The sequence below is a fragment of the Ranitomeya imitator genome, chromosome 2 (assembly GCF_032444005.1).
Source record: "Ranitomeya imitator isolate aRanImi1 chromosome 2, aRanImi1.pri, whole genome shotgun sequence".
In the NCBI taxonomy this organism is placed as follows: Eukaryota; Metazoa; Chordata; class Amphibia; order Anura; family Dendrobatidae; genus Ranitomeya; species Ranitomeya imitator.
This window is the reverse complement of record NC_091283.1, coordinates 395,904,574-395,925,559: the sequence shown is the minus strand read 5'-3', so window position 1 is coordinate 395,925,559 and position 20,986 is coordinate 395,904,574. Positions and strand designations below refer to the sequence as shown.

The window sequence follows — 20,986 nt, the reverse complement described above, 5'->3', positions numbered from 1 at the left end:
TTATTAGCGCAGGTGTCTCTTATTAGTGTCTATATTATAAAAATAGTAATACTCACATTAAGGGCACAGACATATGGCGTATAACTCGTGCGAGTATCACATCGCAACCCTTGTTCTGCTAATCTACCCTCCTGACCTGAGCGTGACAGCTGCATAGAAATACAACACGCTGTCATGCTTAGGTCAGGAGAGGTGCTGGGCCAGTTCGTGCAGTGCGATGCGATCATCGCACAAGTTATACCAAAGTCTGTCTGCGCCCTAAAGATTCACCTCTGTGCCAATTTCATCACTGTCTGGGTCCCTAGTCAATCTCTGTAATTACTGCTTGTTAATTATAAACATGTAATCACTACAGCCAACTAATGGCCTAAACAGTTTCAGTCCTGGAATATAACATCTACACTGTTGCTCTTCTATGTTTACCCTTATTATCTCATTGTATTATTATATGGGATTCTTTATTATGTTATATCTCATCAAATTCTTCCCATTCAGGTCCCTACAATTTCTGATCCTCTCAGTGGGGTTCTTCTTCCTGATTGACAGTCAAAGATGGATAGGGACAAAGACAAGTTGGTGGAGAGGATATTACACCTCACCCTAGAGATTCTGTTTCGGCTTACTGGAGAGGTGAGAGATTACATAATTCTTATCTATGGGAATAACAGATGGACATAAATGGAGAGGTGAGGACTCTGGAAATGTCTGTAGTGAGGGTTATTAATGTGTCTCTCCATAACCAGGATTACACAGTAGTGAAGAAGACCTCTAGTGAGCGCTGTCAGGCCCCTGTGTCTGAGGGATGGGGAAGACCCCTGAGCCCAATCACGGGGCCTCCACCTCACCCCCTGATACATGAAGACATCAATGACCAGAAGATCCTAGAACTCACCTACAAGATGATTGAGCTGCTGACTGGAGAGGTGACACTGCTGGGAATGCTGGGACATTATACAGTAACACTATGGAGGGATCGGCGGATGACGGTATCATTGTATGTGTCAGGTTCCTATAAGGATTCAGGATATCACCGTCTATTTCTCCATGGAAGAGTGGGAGTATTTAGAAGGACACAAAGATCTGTACAAGGACGTCATGATGGAGATTCCTCAGCCCTTCACATCACCAGGTAATAGGACTAAATACACACGGCCTATAATCCTTTGTATGTAAATAATTAATTCCGTCCCTGTATGTGTTTCCTACAGATCTATCCAGTAAGAGGACGACACCAGAGAGATGTCCCCGTCCTCTTCTTCCACAGGACTGTAAACAAGAAGATTCCAATGTTCCTCAGGATCATCAGGTAGATGGAGAAAAGGTGTCATGAAATTTCCCCAGTGATGTGTAGAAGGCTCTGAAGGTCTAATTTTCAGTCATGTTTTATCCGCCAGCACTGAACAGACAATTTATTAGAGACACCTGTATGAAAATTGGAAATGTATGAAATGAAAATTGATAACATACAGCAAAAGTTTGTCCTGTGGATGTAATCCGCTAAGAAAAGTACTTAGAGAAGTTTGTTTACCAGACAACTTACACTGCCCACTACAAGTGAATAAAACATTGATGTCCGATTGCACTTGTACCTTAGCACAGATGGGCCATAACTGCAGTTATGGACCAGTTTCAGTGCTGTTGCTGTCTAAATTTAACCCCTTAGTGACAGAGCCAATTTGGTACTTAATGACCGAGCCAATTTTTACAATTCTGACCACTGTCACTTTATGAGGTTATAACTCTGGAACGCTTTAACGGATCCCGCTGATTCTGAGAATGTTTTTTCGTGACATATTGTACTTCATGTTAGTGATAACATTTCTTCGATATAACTTGCGATTATTTATGAAAAAAACAGAAATATGGCGAAAATTTTTAAAATTTAGCAATTTTCAAACTTTGTATTTTTATGCTCTTAAATCAGAGCGATATGTCACGAAAAATAGTTAAATAACATTTCCCACATGTCTACTTTACATCAGCACAATTTTGGAAACAAAATTTTTTTTTGTTAGGGAGTTATAAGGGTTAAAAGTTGACCAGCAATTTCTCATTTTTACAACACCATTTTTTTTAGGGACCACATCCACTTGAAGTCATTTTGAGGGGTCTATATGATAGAAAATAACCAAGTGTGACACCATTCTAAAAAATGCACCCCTCAAGGTGCTCAAAATTACATTCAAGAAGTTTATTAACCCTTTACGTGCTTCACAGGAACTGAAACAATGTGGAAGGAAAAAATGAACATTTAACTTTTTTTTGCAAACATTTTACTTCAGAACAATTTTTTTTTTATTTTCACAAGTGTAAAAACAGAAATGTAACCATAAATTTTGTTCAGCAATTTCTCCTGAATACGCCGATACCCCATATGTGAGGCTAAACCACTGTTTGGGCGCACCGCAGAGCTTGGAAGTGAAGGAGCGCAGTTTGACTTTTTCAATGCAGAATTGGCTGGAATTGAGATTGGACGCCATGTCGCGTTTGCAGAGCCCCTGATGTGCCTAAACAGTGGAAACCCCCCACAAGCGACACCATTTTGGAAACTAGACCCCCTAAGGAACTTATCTAGATGTGTGGTGAGCACTTTGAACCCCCAAATGCTTCACAGAAGTTTATAACGTAGAGCCGTGAAAATAAAAAAAATCACATTTTTTCTACAAAAATGATATTTTTGCCCACAAATTTTTATTTTCACAAGGCTAACAGGAGAAATTAGACCACAAAAGTTGTAGTGCAATTTCATCTGATATCTTTGGATAGATAATTGGACGCTATGGCTTACCTAAGCATTTTGGCCTACCAAGCTCATCACTTCAAGTCAACTGTTCATCCTATGGTAAAAGGACTATGCCCCATACCACAAAGTTCTTATAAACTCTGTCAGAATTTGATCCAATTGTCATCTGAGTTTGATAAGATTTTCTTGCATGATAAAATTGCATCATAGAAGCGGAGAAGATGGAGAACTTAATTTCTGGATCTTCTCACAATTTTTTGGTTATGGAGACTGCTGGTTAGAATTAGTAGCTGACAGGTTGGATTTATGCAGGAGACTGCAGAATTTTGATTACTATTGCTGTCATGTTATTTTTGGCCATAATTCTAATTATTTTTTCTTTTCTGCAAAAATGTTCCTTATAATTTCTTCATTTTTTGTTTTAGGATACAGATCTGCCCCATATTAACACTACAGAGACATATGTGAGGGGTGATGAGCGGTGTAATGATCCTACAGATAACCACACAGGTGAGTAGTGACCAATAAATGCAGAGAAGTCACTGATTTTGAATTAGATGTTGAAGTTTTTAGGGTGCGCCGATTTTACACTTAAAGATTTTGTGCTTAAATAAAAAATAAGATTTAATACACTATTTTGTGCATTCATCTCTATGCTGTTGAGCTGCTGTAGAGAAGATATTCCGTATTCACAATCCTGTCTAACACACAGGACACTGTGCCCAGGGCATGCCTCTAAATATACTTTTGACCATTGCTTGCTATGGTCGAAGATCACTGATGTGGAAAATAGAAACATTATCAGTCATACGCTGTTACATACAGGAGAACTTTCTCAGCCTAAAAACAGGATTCTTCACTACATGCATATAATAAAGAAAAGGTACATCATATACAGATATATCAACAATATATATGCCAATATGTGAATGTTACAAGTGCTGAAAAGTTTTTGAGAGATTTTTTTTTTATATAGTTTTATTTTTAACCCCTTTCTGACATGGGACGTACTATCCCGTAGAGGTGGGGTGGGCCCCCATGACCATGGACGGGATAGTACGTCCAGCGCGATCGGCGGCGCTCACGGGGGGAGCGCCGCCGATCGCGGCCGGGTGTCAGCTGTTTATCACAGCTGACATCCGGCACTATGTGCCAGGAGCGGTCACGGACCGCCCCCGGCACATTAACCCCTGGCACACCGCGATCAAAGATGATCGCGATGTGCCGGCGGTATAGGGAAGCTTCCCGCAGGGAGGGGGCTCCCTGCGGGCTTCCCTGAGCCCCCCGCAGCAACGCGATGTGATCGCGTTGCTGCGAGGGTCTCACCTCCCTCCCTGCTTCATCCAGCCCCGGATCCAAGATGGCCGCGGATCCGGGTCCTGCAGGGAGGGAGGTGGCTTCACAGAGCCTGCTCAGAGCAGGCACTGTGAAGGCTGCAGCGCTGCATGTCAGATCAGTGATCTGACAGAGTGCTGTGCACACTGTCAGATCACTGATCTGTGATGTCCCCCCCTGGGACAATGTAAAAAAGTAAAAAAAAATTTTTCAAAATGTGTAAAAAAAAATATTCCTAAATAATGAAAAAAAAATATATATATTATTCCCCTAAATACATTTCTTTGTCTAAATAAAAAAAAAAACAATAAAAGTACACATATTTAGTATCGCCGCGTCCGTAACGGCCCGACCTATAAAACTGGCCCACTAGTTAACCCCTTCAGTAAACACCGTAAGAAAAAAAAAAAAAAAACGAGGCAAAAAACAACGCTTTATTATCATACCGCCGAACAAAAAGTGGAATAACACGCGATCAAAAAGACAGATATAAATAACCATGATACCCCTGAAAGCGTCATCTTGTCCCGCAAAAAACGAGCCGCCATACAGCATCATCAGAAAAAAAAAAAGTTATAGAATAAAGCGATGCAAAAATAATTATTTTTTCTATAAAATAGTTTTTATCGTATAAAAGCGCCAAAACATAAAAAAATGATATAAATGAGGTATCGTTGTAATCGTACTGACCCGAAGAATAAAACTGCTTCATCAATTTTACCAAACGCGGAACGGTATAAACGCCTCCCCCAAAAGAAATTCATGAATAGCTGGTTTTTGGTCATTCTGCCTCGCAAAAATCGGAATAAAAAGCGATCAAAAAATGTAACGTGCCCGAAAATGTTACCAATAAAAACGTCAACTCGTCCCGCAAAAAAAAAGACCTCACATGACTCTGTGAACCAAAATATGGAAAAATTATAGCTCTCAAAATGTGGTAACGCAAAAAATATTTTTTGCAATAAAAAGCGTCTTTCAGTGTGTGACGGCTGCCAATCATAAAAATCAGCTAAAAAACCCGCTATAAAAGTAAATCAAACCCCCCTTCATCACCCCCTTAGTTAGGGAAAAATTAAAAAAATGTATTTATTTCCATTTTTCCATTAGGGCTAGGGCTAGGGCTAGGGTTTGGGCTAGGGTTAGGGCTAGGGTTAGGGCTAGGGTTAGGGTTAGGGCTAGGGTTAGGGCTAGGGTTAGGGCTAGGGTTAGGGTTAGGGCTAGGGCTATGGTTAGGGCTAGGGTTAAGGCTATAGTTAGGGTTGGGGCTAAAGTTAGGGTTGGGGCTATGGTTAGGGCTAGGGTTAGGGTTGGGGCTAAAGTTACGGTTAGGGTTTAGATTGCATTTACAGTTGGGAATAGGGTTGGGATTAGGGTTAGGTGTGTGTCAGGGTTAGAGGTGTGGTTAGGGTTACTGTTGGGATTAGGGTTAGGGGTGTGTTTGGATTAGGGTTTCAGTTATAATTGGGGGGTTTCCACTGTTTAGGCACATCAGGGGCTCTCCAAACGCGACATGGCGTCCGATCTCAATTCCAGCCAATTCTGCGTTGAAAAAGTAAAACAGTGCTTCTTCCCTTCCGAGCTCTCCCGTGTGCCCAAACAGGGGTTTACCCCAACATATGGGGTATCAGCGTACTCAGGACAAATTGGACAACAAATTTTGGGGTCCAATTTCTCCTGTTACCCTCGGGAAAATACAAAACTGGGGGCTAAAAAATAATTTTTGTGGGAAAAAATTTTTGTTTTATTTTTACGGCTCTCCATTATAAACTTCTGTGAAGCTCTTGGTGGGTCAAAGTGCTCACCACACATGTAGATAAGTTCCTTAGGGGGTCTACTTTCCAAAATGGTGTCACTTGTGGGGGGTTTCAATGTTTAGGCACATCAGTGGCTCTCCAAACGCAACATGGCGTCCCATCTCAATTCCTGTCAATTTTGCATTGAAAAGTCAAACAGCGCTCCTGCCCTTCCGAGCTCTCCCATCCGCCCAAACAGTGGTTTACCCCCACATATGGGGTATCAGCGTACTCAGGACAAATTGTACAACAACTTTTGGGGTCCAATTTCTTCTCTTACCCTTGGGAAAATAAAAAATTGGGGGCCGAAAGTTAATTTTTGTGAAAAAATATGATTTTTTATTTTTACGGTTCTACATTATAAACTTCTGTGAAGCACTTGGTGGGTCAAAGTGCTCACCACACATCTAGATAAGTTCCTTAAGGGGTCTACTTTCCAAAATGGTGTCAATTGTGGGGGGTTTCAATGTTTAGGCACATCAGGGGCTCTCCAAATGAAACATGGCGTCCCATCTCAATTCCAGTGAATTTTGCATTGAAAAGTCAAATGGCGCTCCTTCGCTTCCGAGCTCTGCCATGCGCCCAAACAGTGGTTTACCCCCACATGTGGGGTATTGTCGTGCTCAGGACAAATTGTACAACAATGTTTGGGGTCTATTTTCTCCTGTTACCCTTGGTAAAATTAAACAAATTGGAGCTGAATTAAATTTTTTGTGAAAAAAAGTTAAATGTTCATTTTTATTTAAACATTCAAAAAATTCCTGTGAAGCACCAGAAGGCTTAATAAACTTCTTGAATATGGTTTTGAGCACCTTGAGGGGTGTAGTTTTTAGAATGGTGTCACACTTGGGTATTTTCTATCATATAGACCCCTCAAATGAGATGTGGTCCCTAAAAAAAAATGGTGTTGTAGAAATGAGAAATTGCTGGTCAACTTTTAACCCTTATAACTCCCTAACAAAAAAAATTTTGGTTCCAAAATTGTGCTGATGTAAAGTAGACATGTGGGAAATGTTACTTATTAAGTATTTTGTGTGACATATCTCTGTGATTTAATTGCATAAAAATTCAAAGTTGGAAAATTGCGAAATTTTCATAATTTTCGCCAAATTTCCGTTTTTTTCACAAATAAACGCAGGTACTATCAAAGAATTTTTACCATTGTCATGAAGTACAATATGTCACGAGAAAACAATGTCAGAATCACTGGGATCCGTTGAAGTGTTCCAGAGTTATAACCTCACAAAGGGACAGTGGTCAGAATTGTAAAAATTGGCCCGGTCATTAACGTGCAAACCACCCTTGGGGGTAAAGGGGTTAAGAACAAAAGAGATGAAATAAGGATTGTAATTATTGACACATGAACAACACACTGAGAAAAGGCAGTTTTTCTAATATACTTTACTCAATCATTCAGATGTCTGATTAAGGCTACTTTCACACTAGCGTCGGAATCTCCCCGTCGCATTGCGTCGGGCAGAGATTCCGACGCTAGCGTTTGATGCACTGCACAATGGGTGCAGTGGATGCATTTCTCCGGCGCATCCGCTGCCCCATTGTGAGGTGCGGGGAGATGGGGGCGGAGTTCCGGCCGCGCATGCGCGGTCGGAAAAAGCGGTCCGTCAGGAGCAAAAAACGTTACATTTAACGTTTTTTGCTCCCGGCGGTCCGCCACAACACGGCGCAACCGTCGCAAGACGGTTGCGACGTGTGGCAAAGCGTCGCAATTCGTCACTAATGTTAATCTATGGGGCAAAAACGCATCCTGCAAACAACCTTGCAGGATGCGTTTTTTGCCATAAACGACGCATTGCGACGTCTGGCAAAAAACGCCAGTGTGAATGTAGCCTTAGGCCTAAATCTACGTTAACACCCCAGAGTGCTGTTTGCTAGAGCACTCTGTCTTGGGGGTTACCGTGCATCTTTTTACAGGAAAATGGTATACAAACTTGCCCCTGATGCGTCCATGAAATGCAATGAGTACTGTAATCCAATAATGCAATTATTTAAGGCTGGTTTCAGACTTGTGTATGGGAGTGCTGTGGGTAGCGGTGTACTTCCTCCCTTATTCCTCCCTGAAACCATGCCTATGCTCCGTCTATGCCTCGAAAAGTTCTGTGGTGCCCTGCGTACCTATCTTTATCATTGGGTACGCAGGAACGTACGCTGGTTACGGATGCCTCCGCATGCGCCGTTTGGACGCTGCACCAAACTGTGCTGAACACATGTTGCATTTTGTTGCGGTCGGCGCATCATCCAAACGGCGCATGCGGAGGCATCCGCAAACAGCGTAGGTTCTGCATATCCAATGTTAAAGATACGTACGCAAGGCACCGCAGGATGCAAGGAGGCGTAGGCGTGGTTTCAAGGAGGAAGAAGGGAGGAAGTACGCTACCATCCGCAGCCCTCCCGTACGCAAGTATGAAACCAGCCTAAGATAGATAAAATTTAATAAATGTCCAAGCAATAAACACAAAGAGAGCTGATCGCACTCCAAATATAAACCACATAATATCGTAGCATAATGCACAGTCGAGGAACTTACTGTATATTCGCGTGTTAAAGCCGAGTTTTTCAGCACATTTTTTTGTGCTGAAAACGCCCCCCCTCGGATTATACACAAGTCAGTTGTCCCAGAAAGACGGCCGGGAAGGGGGAGCCGCAGAGCAGTGAGTCACAGAGGCAGGAGCTGGTGGTTGTTTCTAAAGCCTGTGCAACTGCTAAGGAGAATATTCACTGCCACTGCGCTGGCAGTGATTATTCATTTCTCTGTAATAGCGCACAGTGACAGCCGCTGGCTTCCAGCACACATCCTACATACCTTCCCTGCGTGTCCATCTTGTTCGTTCCGGCACCAGCAGCTCTTCCGACCAACTGATCATGTGGCCCCGCTCATTAAGGTGATGAGCGGGGCCACTCCACAGCTATTTATATAGAATCATAGTCTCTACAAGTACTGATATTTAAAAAATAAATAAATAAATAAACTGGGTGATCTTACAGGGAACCTGTCACCAGGTTTTTTTCTCATATGAGGTAAGGCCAGTCCCTGTAAGTCCTCATATACCACATTCTAATATGCTCTATATATGCCCCTACTGCAGCCTGCAAGACAAGGAAAAGAGCTTTTATTATTATACACTATGGGGTGGTCCGGTGCGATGGGCGTTGCTGGTCTTGCTTTGGCGCCTCCTCTCTACTTGCGATGCTTTCCTTCTTCTCTGCTTCGTGTAGATGATGCATCCTATGCTACCCACAAAGGAACCAGTATTGTGCTCCTGTACAGGCTTATTTTTCTCTGCCCTGTCGAGGGCAGAGTAAATTTCTGTAGTGTGCAAAAAATAGTTTTTGCGTCACCACATTTTGAGAGCTATAATATTTCCATATTTTGGTCCACAGAGTCATGTGAGGTCTTGTTTTTTTGCAGGAAGAATTGTTGTTTTTATTTGAACTATTTTCAGGCACATGACAGTTTTTGATCGCTTTTTATTCCGATTTTTGTTAGGCAGAATGAACAAAAAACAGAAATTCATGAATTTATTTTGGGGGGCGTTTATACCGTTCTGCGTTTGGTAAAATTGATGAAGCAGTTTTATTCTTCTTACAGCGATACCTCATTTATATCATTTTTGTAATGTTTTGACGCTTTTATACAATAAAAACCATTTTATATACAAATAATTATTTTTGCAACGCCTTATTCTGAGGGCTATAACTGTTTTATTTTTTTGTAGATGATGCTGTATGGCGGCTTTTTTTTTTTTTTCGGGACAAGATGATGTTTTCAGCGGTACCATTTTTATTTAAATCCGTCTTTTTGATCGCGTGTTATTCCACTTTTTATTCGGCGGTATGATGACAAAGCATTGTTTTTTGCCTCTTTCTGTTCACTGAAGGGGATAACTAGTGGGACAATTTTATAGGTTGGGTCGTTACGGACGCAGCGATACTAAATATGTGTACTTTTGTTTTTTTTTATTTACATAAATAAATGTACATATATTGGAACAATATTTTTTTTTCTTTATTTAGGATTTTTAAAAAATATATTTTTACACAGTGTAATTTTTTTGTAACTTTTTTACATTGTCCCAGGGTGGGACATCACTATATATTGTCAGATCGCTGATCTGACACTTTGCAGAGCACTGTGTCAGATCAGCGATCTGACAGGCAGTGCAGGAGGCTTGCCGGCGCCTGCTCTTAGCAGGCTCTGACAAGCCACCTTCCTGTAGGACCCAGAAGGACCCAGCGGCAATCTTGGATCTGGGGATCTGCAGGGAGGAGACCGAAGGAGACCCTCGGAACAACGCGATCACATCGCGTTGTTCTGAGGGTCTCAGGGAAGCACGCAGGGAGACCCCTCCCTGCACGATGCTTCCCTATGCTGCTGGAACCCTGCAATCTTGTTTGATCGCAGTGTTCTGGGGGTTAAATCAGCTGACACCCGGCCACACTCCCACCGTGAGCACGGCTGATCTCATATGATGTACTATCCCGTCGATGGTCATATGGGCCCAGGTCACCGCGACGGGATAGCACGTCTGATGTCAAAAAGGGGTTAACTTTAGCCCTTTTAGAGATCTTTCCATCCTCAACTTGCTTAACTGTTCACAATAAAAGCAATTTTCACCAGGGCTGCCCAAACTTTTACATGCCACTGTAATCTATTAGCCGCTCATTTGTGGTCACCTGTCCTAGTCAGTTGAATTGTATTACAATTTGTATGGAAATGTTCTACAATACTGTAATAGTAATATAAATATAATTTCAGTGTAGTGTTACCTATTAATAATAAAATCACTTTTATTTTTTGCAGATGACTGCACCTGGATCTCAATGGGACATATATTTTCAGATTTTACAGCAGATGATCATGGTAAAAAATGGGAAGAGCATGTCATTATACCGAATATACCGCAAGCCCTTGTCAGAAAAAATCTGTCTTCAAATCCTTTTCAATATACCCTTTCTTCAGCTTCATCAAAGACCAATATGCAAAACAAAAGCCACAGAAGGATTGTTGGGCATCAAATGGCTCACAGAGGAGAGAGACCATTTCCATGTTCCGAATGTGGGAAATGTTTTAAACGGAAGTCAGTTTTAATTGTACATCAGAGAATTCACACAGGAGAAAAGCCATTTTCATGTTCAGAATGTGGGAAGCGTTTTACAGAGAATTCATATCTCGTTACACATCAGAGGAGTCACACAAAGGAGAAACCATATTCATGTTCAGAGTGTGGGAAATGTTTTAATTGGAAAAGAAACCTTATTGCACACCATAGAATTCACACAGGGGAGAAGCCATTTTTTTGTTCAGAATGTGGGAAATGTTATAGTGAGAAATCCACACTTGTTACACATCAGAGAGTTCACACAGGGGAGAAGCCATTTTCATGTTCACAATGTGGGAAATGTTTTAATCAGAAAAAAAATCTTGTTACACATCAGAGAAGTCACACAGGGGAGATGCCATTTTCATGTTCAGAATGTGGGAAATGTTATAATGAGAAATCCAAACTTGTTAGACATGAGAGAATTCACAAAGGGGAGAAGCCATTTTTATGTTCAGAATGTGGGAAATTTTTTACCCAAAAATCACATCTTGTTAGACATCAAAGAATTCACACAGGGAAGAAGCCATTTTCATGTTCAAAATGTGGGAAATGCTTTAATCTGAAAACAAATCTTGTTAATCATCAGAGCATTCACACAGGGGAAAGGCCATTTTTATGTTCAGAATGTGGGAAGTGTTTTAATCGCAAAGCAAATCTTGTTCGACATCAGAGAATTCACACAGAAGATAATGCATTTTAATGTTCAGAATGTGGAAAATGTTTTGTAGAGAAATCATACCTTGTTAAACATCAGAGAATTCACACTGTGATGTTGTTGTTATAGGAAAAAAAATATTGCTTAGCGAAGTCACACGTGTATAAAATGTGGAAAATGTTTTACAGAAAAATCACACATTGATAGACATTATGTCACATAGAGGGCAATTGTCATTTTCTTTTTTTTTAATCATTTTATTGAGAATATCTACAAGAAAAAAAAAGTTATAGTCAAGTAAAATCACACACTCTCAAAAGTAAGAGAAAACAATCCAGAGCACTAAATGATTATTAAAAATTGTATAAAAATAATACATTGTTTAAGTGAACCATTTGTACAAAATATTTCACATTTATGTATACTATTTTTGTATCTTTATGGTTGTCTGATGTCTTTGTCTTCCCTGCTATTTGACATTGGCAATGGAGACATGCTTTACATGATCAGGATAGTTGCTGATGCAACCATTCAATGCCCGGCTTATGTTATCCACTTAGTACAGTGATCTGTTAATTTGATGAGACCATTGGCATGGATAGAAATCATGGGACCCCATAGCAAAGTGAAAATTGTCCCTCTTACTCCAACAAAAAATAATTATTGAGCAGGGTAATTGCGTGTAGATGTCATCAACAGTATACCACCCTTCTTTAACAGGTAGGCACACAGGATTACTGCTCCTAGTGATGTCCATTAAGTGTCCCTCCTATTACAGTACCAGTACCTTTTTCATGGTGCCCACAAATTGTCACTCTCAGGCTGCCATCACACTAGCGAGTTTTACGGACGTAAGAGCGCAGAAAATACGTCCGTAAAACTCGCCAAACAAACGGCACAATTATTCTCTATGCCCCTGCTCCTATCTGCCGTATTTTACTGATCCGTATTATACTGGCTTCTACGGCCATAGAAAATCGCAGCATGCTGCGTTTGTCACTGTACTGCGCCAAAAATACACCAATGAAAGTCTATGGAAGCCAGAAAAATACGGATCACACACGGAACAGCAGTGTAACTTGCGAGAAATACGCAGCGGTGTTAGAGAGAAAAGCCGGCAGTTCAGTGCGGTGTACAGTAAAATCACACTGACAGCTTACAATAGAATAGGTAGAATAAATGTGGACACATAGAATGGGTATATATATGTATATATATATATATATATATATATATGTCATTGAGACACATATATGTATATATATTAATACTTCATACAGCGCTAGATAGCTTTAAAGCCGGTAATTCAATTACCGGCTTTTGCTATCTCCTTCCTAAACCCGACATGATATGTGACATGGTTTACATACAGTAAACCATGTCATATCCCCATTTTTTTGCATATTCCACACTACTAATGTTAGTAGTGTGTAAATGCAAAATTTGGCCGTTCTATCTACTAAATTAAAGGGTTAAATGGCGGAAAAAATTGGCGTGGGCTTTTTTTTTTTGTTACAGAACGAGGGTCTTCAGACCCAAGATTGCCTTGCGCAGGCATGTACTATGGAGGACAGAGAATGAACTTCAATCCAATATTGCAGCCAGCATGCAGCCAGCGGGTAAGGAAAGGGTGAATCAAAAACCCCAAAACCCCGCCTCCATGGCTGAAGATGGTTCCCTCCAAATTCAGGTGACAGTGTCCCTTTAAATATCTGAGATAGCTTTTTGTATCCTTCCCCTGAACAACTATGTTGAATAATCTTTGTTTTCAGATCATTAGACAGTTGTTTTGAGGAGCCCATGATGCCACTCTTCAGAGGAGATCCAAACAGGAGAACAATTGCTAGTGGCCACTTTAAGTAGCTTTTCTCATGATTGCATACACCTGGCTATGAAGTTCAAAGCTCAGTGAGGTTAGAAAACCCAAAAAAAGTGCTTTAGTAAGTCCGTAAAATGTAGGTAGGAGTATTTAAAACAAGAAAATGATAAGGGTGCCCATACTTATGCACCTGTCAAATTTTGTTTGAATGCAGATTGCACATTTTCTGTTAGTACAATAAACCTAATTTCAAGGCAGAAACATTACTGTGTCCAACAGTTATTAGATATATGAAACTGAAATAGCTGTTGCAAAAAAACCTATTTTTTTTATAAAACATTAAGCTTAAGATTAATAGGGGTGCCCAAACTTTTTCATATAACTGTATATACTCAGATGAGCCTTGCCACATTTGATATTCTTATTGAGACTCTGTGGCCTGGTATCACCTATAAGGACACCTTGATGCACAAGGCTATTTCTGCTGAGGAGCGGCTTCTACTTACTTTACGGTATGTCCAAAAACTATGTTGCATATGTATTTGATGTATTTTATACACATTTCCTTTGTTATATTTTTTGCCGCCTTTTTTTAATTCTAGCTTTCTAGCGACTGGCCTGTCCTACGCCTCACTACATCTGGAGTTCCTAATCGGCAACTCAACAATTTCAGGCATTGTTCGGGCTACGTGCTCACAAATTTGGTCACGATTGCATCAGTCGGTCATGCCGGAGCCAAAAAAGCAAGACTGGCTGCATATTGCCCATGGGTTTGAGAAGACGTGCCAGTTTCCTAACTGTATTGGTGCCCTGGATGGCAAGCACATCCATGTCCGGAAACCACTAAACTCTGGCTCACAACATTATAATTATAAAGAATACTTTTCGGTGGTGCTGTTGGCCCTGGTCGACAGCGCATACATGTTTCGAATAGTTGATATTGGGGCCTATGGTGGAACCGGAGACTTCCAAGTGTTCCATACTTCCATTCTGGGTCGTCGTATGTGCAGTAATCAGTTGGACCTCCCACCCCCACGGCAGCTTCCACGGTCCAATCTTGAAGCTGTCCCTTATGTAATGCTTGGTGATGAGGCCTTCCAGTTAACTAGGAACCTCATGAAGCCCTATCCGCGCCGAACCCTGGACCACCGGCGTCGAATCTTTAACTTCCGCCTTTCCTGTGCCCGACGCCTGGTGGAGTGTGCCTTTGGGATTCAGAGTGCAAAATGGCGTGTTCTACAGTCTGCAATACAATTAAGTGAAGAAAATGTGAATCTTGTTATCAAATCATGTGTTGTTCTTCACAACTTCATAAGAATTCACGACTGTAGTGCAAATGCTGGTGATGATTTTGAGGATGCCAATAATGTCCAGGCTCCTTCACATGGACATCAGGCCGGTCGTCCACCCTCTGAATTGAAAGTGCGGGATGTCTTTACAAACTATTTTGTATCTCCAGAGTGATCTAATCCGTGGCAAGAGAATGCAGTGTTCATGTTATAATTCTGTTTGCTTATGTGTGTAAAATAAAATGATGTTACCTTTTCAAAATTGTGATGTTTTTGAAAAATGTGTTCACTAAATTGATATAAACATCATCTATATATCGTAAAAATAGAAACACACACTTTTAACTAATTGATTTTACTGACATAATGTTTGTATGTCACAATAACCATATTCACAACATATGGGAGTTATGGCCACTATTATCAGACCTCTAAAAAAAAATTTGTTAACATAATAAAATATAAAAACAAACAAACGTGTAACCATAAATTAGAATCACAATAAAAATTACAAATTTATGTATGAAGGTGGAGGAGGTGGCCGGGCAGCAGCCTGAGTGTTTTGGCTACTTTGTGTGCCCAATTGACCATAAGCCTGAGTGGTGCCTAAGGCTGCATGATGGAGCATGGAAGGGACTGGTTGTGGGACATGCTGGTACTGAGCATTTTGGTTCTGCAGAAGAAAATAATTCTGGGTATTGGCAGTACCCATTTGTGGATACCCCCCAGAATGTCCATGTTGACCATACCCATATAGTGGCCACTGTCCTATACTGGGTATGGTCAAGTGGCCATACTGGTGAAGTGAAGCTGATAGCATGATTTGGCCATGTTGTGGCCGATGTATTGTGCCTTCAGGAATTTGTGGTGAAGGACTCCGTGTGTGAGGGGGTTCATTATCAGATCTAGTGTTCTCCTCTGGATGTGCAGCGTTGTGAATTCTGTGGCCAAGCTCCCTCCTGTGGTCGAGAGTGGTACTTCGGCTGGTTCTGTCTATGAGCTTCCTTTGGTGGATGAGAGTGGTACTGCGGCTTCTGAGTTTCCTTCCTCAGGTGATGAGGTTAAGTCGTTAGGTGCTGCTCTATTTAACTCCACCTGGTGCTTTGATCCTGGCCTCCAGTCAATGTTCTAGTATTGAACAAAAAACAAATAGAGTTGAAGTCCATAAATATATTTTATTGATTATAAAAATGGCATCCATAGCCAAAAATACATACAAAAAATCATAATTCAAATATATGTAACATATAAATCAACAACAAAAAGGGGGGTAGATGGTAGCAAAAGGATGGAAAAAAAGGCACCGTGTGGGTACTCCTGATACCAAGTTATATATTCGTAAGGTGCATCATGCAACAAAATGTCAGCAATACCTGGGAAAAAGGATCAAACATCTAAGGTTCCTATATAATTTGTGCATATGGCTCTCATCTAATTACAATACGCCCTGCGCACAGGCTAAAGGTGCTCATGGATCTCCCAAGGCCAAAACCCAAAAAATGGAAAAAGTACTATGCATAAACCTTATCAATCCTTACCTAGGTGTCGGTAATCAGGAAGGAAGCCCACACGGTGGCCCCAACGCGCGTTTCGCGTCAGCTTCGTCAGGGGGCTGTGCTGCTAACAGTCCGGGATGTGCCTTATAAACGTGTTTAGTCCTAATGAAAAAATAATCCACCTGGTGCGGCGCATGTCACCGCACGTCCGGCCGGGAATTGCATCCCGGGCGGCATCCAAGATGGCGCCGCGGCCAGTTCCGTCGCGCTGACGTCACTGAACCGCACGCGTCATCAATGGGCGCCGCCCACAATGCCCCAGATACCAGACGCCGGCCGACATGCGCACAATGGAGCGGTGTTTGGCTGCGTGGGAGGTGCCGCAACTAGATGTAGGAGGGACACAACTCCCAAACAAAAACATAGGGGCAGAGAATCCCTAATTCCTCATATAAGGACCAAAATAAGGGGAAATCAACTCCACAATGATTCAATCTACTCCAATATGCATCAATGAATAAGGGTGAAACATATAGTGCAAATAACATATAAATGTACATTCCACATCAAGGGGAATGTCATAACAACGGCATATATACAAAAAGTTAGAATGAACAATAAATTTACAGAGGCATATTACAAAGTGCAATGTGCGAATACAAGTGTGTATATAATATTATAAATAAAACAAGAAAACAGTTCTAAAAACTGATATACATTGATGAACACCAATACAAGTGCAAATCTCTATCTAGAATACATATAATGAGAATATATATATATATATATATAATTTATTCATTTCTTCCATGAGTGCAATAACTTCCGAAGCATTAGAGGAGAAAGAATCCCAAAGTCCAATATGGACTTCGTTGAAGCAGCCTGAACTCCGTTCAATGGCACATCGAATTGTATGATAATATAAATCACTAAAATAATAAAGAAATCAAAAAAGAAGGGAATTAATAATAAAAACAGAAAAATACAAGAAAACACAAGAATTACACATGAAAAAACCAGACAACAACACTAAATAAATATTAAAAAAAAAAATAAAAAATTAAAAAATCGGAGACAGTTTCTATAGGAATGAACTAAAACTAAGTTGTTCATTAAGGCCCGCTGGAGCAAGTGTATGCAAAACAGCAATCCAGCGACATTCTCTTTGTGCCAGTTTTTGCTTGGCATCACCTCCTCTTATGCCTGTATGAATCTTCTCAATTCCCCATACTCTAAGATCACTTGGATTGCAATTGTGGTATTTCCGAAAATGTTTCGGAATTGGTTTCAAATCCTCCAAACTCTCCACCTCTTTTGCTGCCTTGATATCACGCACGTGTTCGCGTACACGAACGCGCAACTCTCTTGAAGTCAAACCAATGTAAATGAGTTTACACGTACAGGTAGCATAGTACACTACAAATGTTGTGCTGCAAGTGATGTGTTCTTTAATTTTAAACTCGCGTGTACCATCAGAAGAGGTGAAGGTGGAGGATCTGACCATGTTCCTGCAGGCAAGACAATCTCCACAGGGGAAAAAACCACTCTTTTGTTTTCCTGCACCAAAAGGATCTTGGGGTTTAGCTACGTAGTGACTATGTACTATTAGGTCCTTGATATTATTACTTCTACGTGCTGTCATAAGAGGTCGTGTCGAAAGACAATCCCTTAACATGGGATCGGTAGTGAGGACCGACCAGTGTTTCTCAAAAATTCGCCTCATCTCTTCCCATTTGTGGTTAAACGTGGATATAAACCTGGGTTGATTTTCCCATGTCTTTGTCTTTGTTTTATCTTTTTCAACCAGAAGATCATTTCTCCGCGTATGTTTCGCTCTTAAATACCCTCTCTTTATTGTTCGTCCACTATACCCACGTTGACGGAAACGTTCCCCAAGGTCCACAGCCTGCCTCTCAAAAGATGAATCAGAGGCACAGATCCTTCGAGCCCGAAGGAACTGTCCAATAGGGATGGCTCTTATCGTGGAAGGAGGATGAGATGATGATGAATGTAAGAGGGCATTAACAGAGGTCTCCTTCCTATACATATCGGTGTAAATCTCACCATTCCCCTGTACCCTAAGTGTAATGTCTAGAAAAGAAATCTCCTTTTGATGATATGTATAGGTGAGCTTGATGTTGGAGCCATTGTCGTTCAATCCTAACATAAATTCCTGCAACTCCAGGACAGGGCCATGCCATATAAACAACACATCATCGATGTATCTGTACCACCCAAGAATTTGGTGGACCGAGGGGGCGGAGTGTGCGCCGCCCTGGAATATATCACGTTCCCAGAATCCCAAAAATAAATTTGCATAAGACGGCGCACAAGCCGCCCCCATGGCAGTGCCCTGTCGCTGGAGAAAAAAACGGTCTTTAAAAACAAAAAAATTATGGGTCAGGATGAACTCCAACAGCTCCAACACCAGCTCACGCAAATCCGGGTCAAGATTACTAGATTCCAAATAGAATCTAGAAGCTCTCAACCCGTCCTCATGATGGATGCTCGTGTATAGCTGTTCAACGTCAGCAGTAACTAGGAGCATATCCTCTTCCACGATAAGGCCATCAACCCGACGTAGGACGTCCGTAGTGTCCCTGACATGTGAGGGCAGCGTCTCAACCTGTGGTTTGAGATAGAATTCAATAAATTTGCATACTGCATCGCATAGCCCTCCCATGCCAGAGACAATCGGACGTCCCGGTGGGGAGAGGAGGTCTTTGTGGACCTTGGGGAGAAGGTAGAAGGTGGGTACCACTGGGTGTGAAATCAAGAGACCACCTAAAGTTTTTTTATTTATGATTCCTCGTTCAAAGGCTAATTCCAAAATATTTTTAAGTTGTTTTTGAAAAACAGAGAGTGGACTCTTCTCAAGAGGGGCATATGTATCTTTATTTCTCAGTTGCCTAAATGCCTCCCTCTCGTACCTCTCCACTGGCCAAATGACCACATTTCCCCCTTTGTCCGCCGATTTTATGACCACGTCGTCCCATTTCCCAATTTCCTGCAAGGCCTCTCTTTGTTTAACCGTAAGGTTATCTCTTTTTTTGTAGTTATTAATTTTACGAAGGTCCTCAGCCACCAATTTGGTGAAAATTTTGACCTGTGGACAGATAGACAAAGGGGGAAATGTGGTACACCTGGCAGCAATATGGGATGGAGAGGCACTTACCCCCATAAGAGATTCCCGTTCCAGATCTTCAAGATCCCTTAAAGTCTCCAATTCAATAGGGTCAGTAATACCCGAACCTCCTGAAGAGCGTAAATGCAGTTTTTTCAAAACAATCTTCCGGGCAAAGAGATGTAAATCCTTCAATGCTACAAAAAAATCAAAGTTATTACAAGGTGAAAACGACAAACCCAGTCCCAAAACCTCCTTTTGTGGTTCAGAGAGAACATGAGTGGATAAATTAATTACCTCTAGCGTATTAGTTTTTAATTTTTTATCCTTTATAGGAGAGGCATTCATTTTGCGCTTATTTCTTAATCTTCCATTTCTCCACTCATTTCTCTCATGGTCTTTTTTTATCCAAAATGGCCTCATCCCATCAGCACGCTGTGTTCTGTCCTCGGCCGAGGATATCGAGGAAATAGAAGTAGAGCGACTTCTGGGTACTGATTTATTAAAAGCACGCCTGCTATTCCATTTATATACCTGACCTTGTTGACGGTCAGTGAGGTCACGCTGATATTTTTTGGTCTTATTTTGGACCACTTCTGTTTCCCATTTTTTTAGCAGTGATTCCATCTCCTCTTTGAATTTAACGGCTGCGTCACCCGTCAGACATTTGTTGATCTCCTCTTGTATCACATTTAATTCTACATCTAGCTCTTTGAGATGTTTCTCATTTTGTGATGCAAGTAGTTCCATAAATTTCTTAGAACAAGTAGAAGCTGCGTCTTCCCATAATTGAATAAACTTATTATCATTCACCACAAAAGATGGGAACACTTGGACGCGAAGTCCTCTTGGGACCAAACCACATCCTATATATCTCTCGAGAAAAGCCTTGTTCCACCACAGGCGAGTACGCCTATGTAGTAAATCCTTATATTTGTTCGTAACATTCCCAATGTCTCCAGATTTAAAATCAGCTGTGCTACCAGCACCCTCCTTAAAGACGTGATCAAGCTGATTCAGCCACGCTTTTTCGCGTTCACGAAAATCCATCTCTTCAAATCTGAAAACTGTGAAAACACAGATAGCAATACAGACAAAGAAAGTCAGAAAAGAAGATATTATACCCAATATTCTCACCATACTCAATCCCAAATGGGAGAGTCACTATGGGAGATATTATATTAAGTCAGGATGGACACTCCTCACAATAGCAATAAACAAAAAACAAATGGAGTTGAAGTCCATAAATATATTTTATTGATTATAAAAATGGCATCCATAGCCAAAAATACATACAAAAAATCATAATTCAAATATATGTAACATATAAATCAACAACAAAAAGGGGGGTAGATGGTAGCAAAAGGATGGAAAAAAGGCACCGTGTGGGTACTCCTGATACCAAGTTATATATTCGTAAGGTGCATCATGCAACAAAATGTCAGCAATACCTGGGAAAAAGGATCAAACATCCTGTGCGCAGGGCGTATTGTAATTAGATGAGAGCCATATGCTCAAATTATATAGGAACCTTAGATGTTTGATCCTTTTTCCCAGGTATTGCTGACATTTTGTTGCATGATGCACCTTACGAATATATAACTTGGTATCA

General features: G+C 41.0%; 1 protein-coding gene across 1 annotated transcript in view; it reads left to right on the top strand.

Annotated features, from left to right (window-relative positions):
• LOC138666666 (uncharacterized) overlaps positions 1 to 20,986 on the top strand; it is a 123,362-nt gene that overhangs the window by 21,842 nt on the left and 80,534 nt on the right. Inside the window, 10 exon segments of the mRNA XM_069754855.1 lie at positions 496 to 630; positions 744 to 923; positions 1,006 to 1,129; positions 1,209 to 1,306; positions 3,169 to 3,253; positions 10,691 to 11,768; positions 12,425 to 12,497; positions 13,862 to 13,977; positions 14,068 to 14,925; positions 20,337 to 20,476. Coding sequence (XP_069610956.1) covers positions 553 to 630; positions 744 to 923; positions 1,006 to 1,129; positions 1,209 to 1,306; positions 3,169 to 3,253; positions 10,691 to 11,768; positions 12,425 to 12,497; positions 13,862 to 13,977; positions 14,068 to 14,925; positions 20,337 to 20,476 — 2,830 coding nt within the window. The 5' untranslated portion in view covers positions 496 to 552.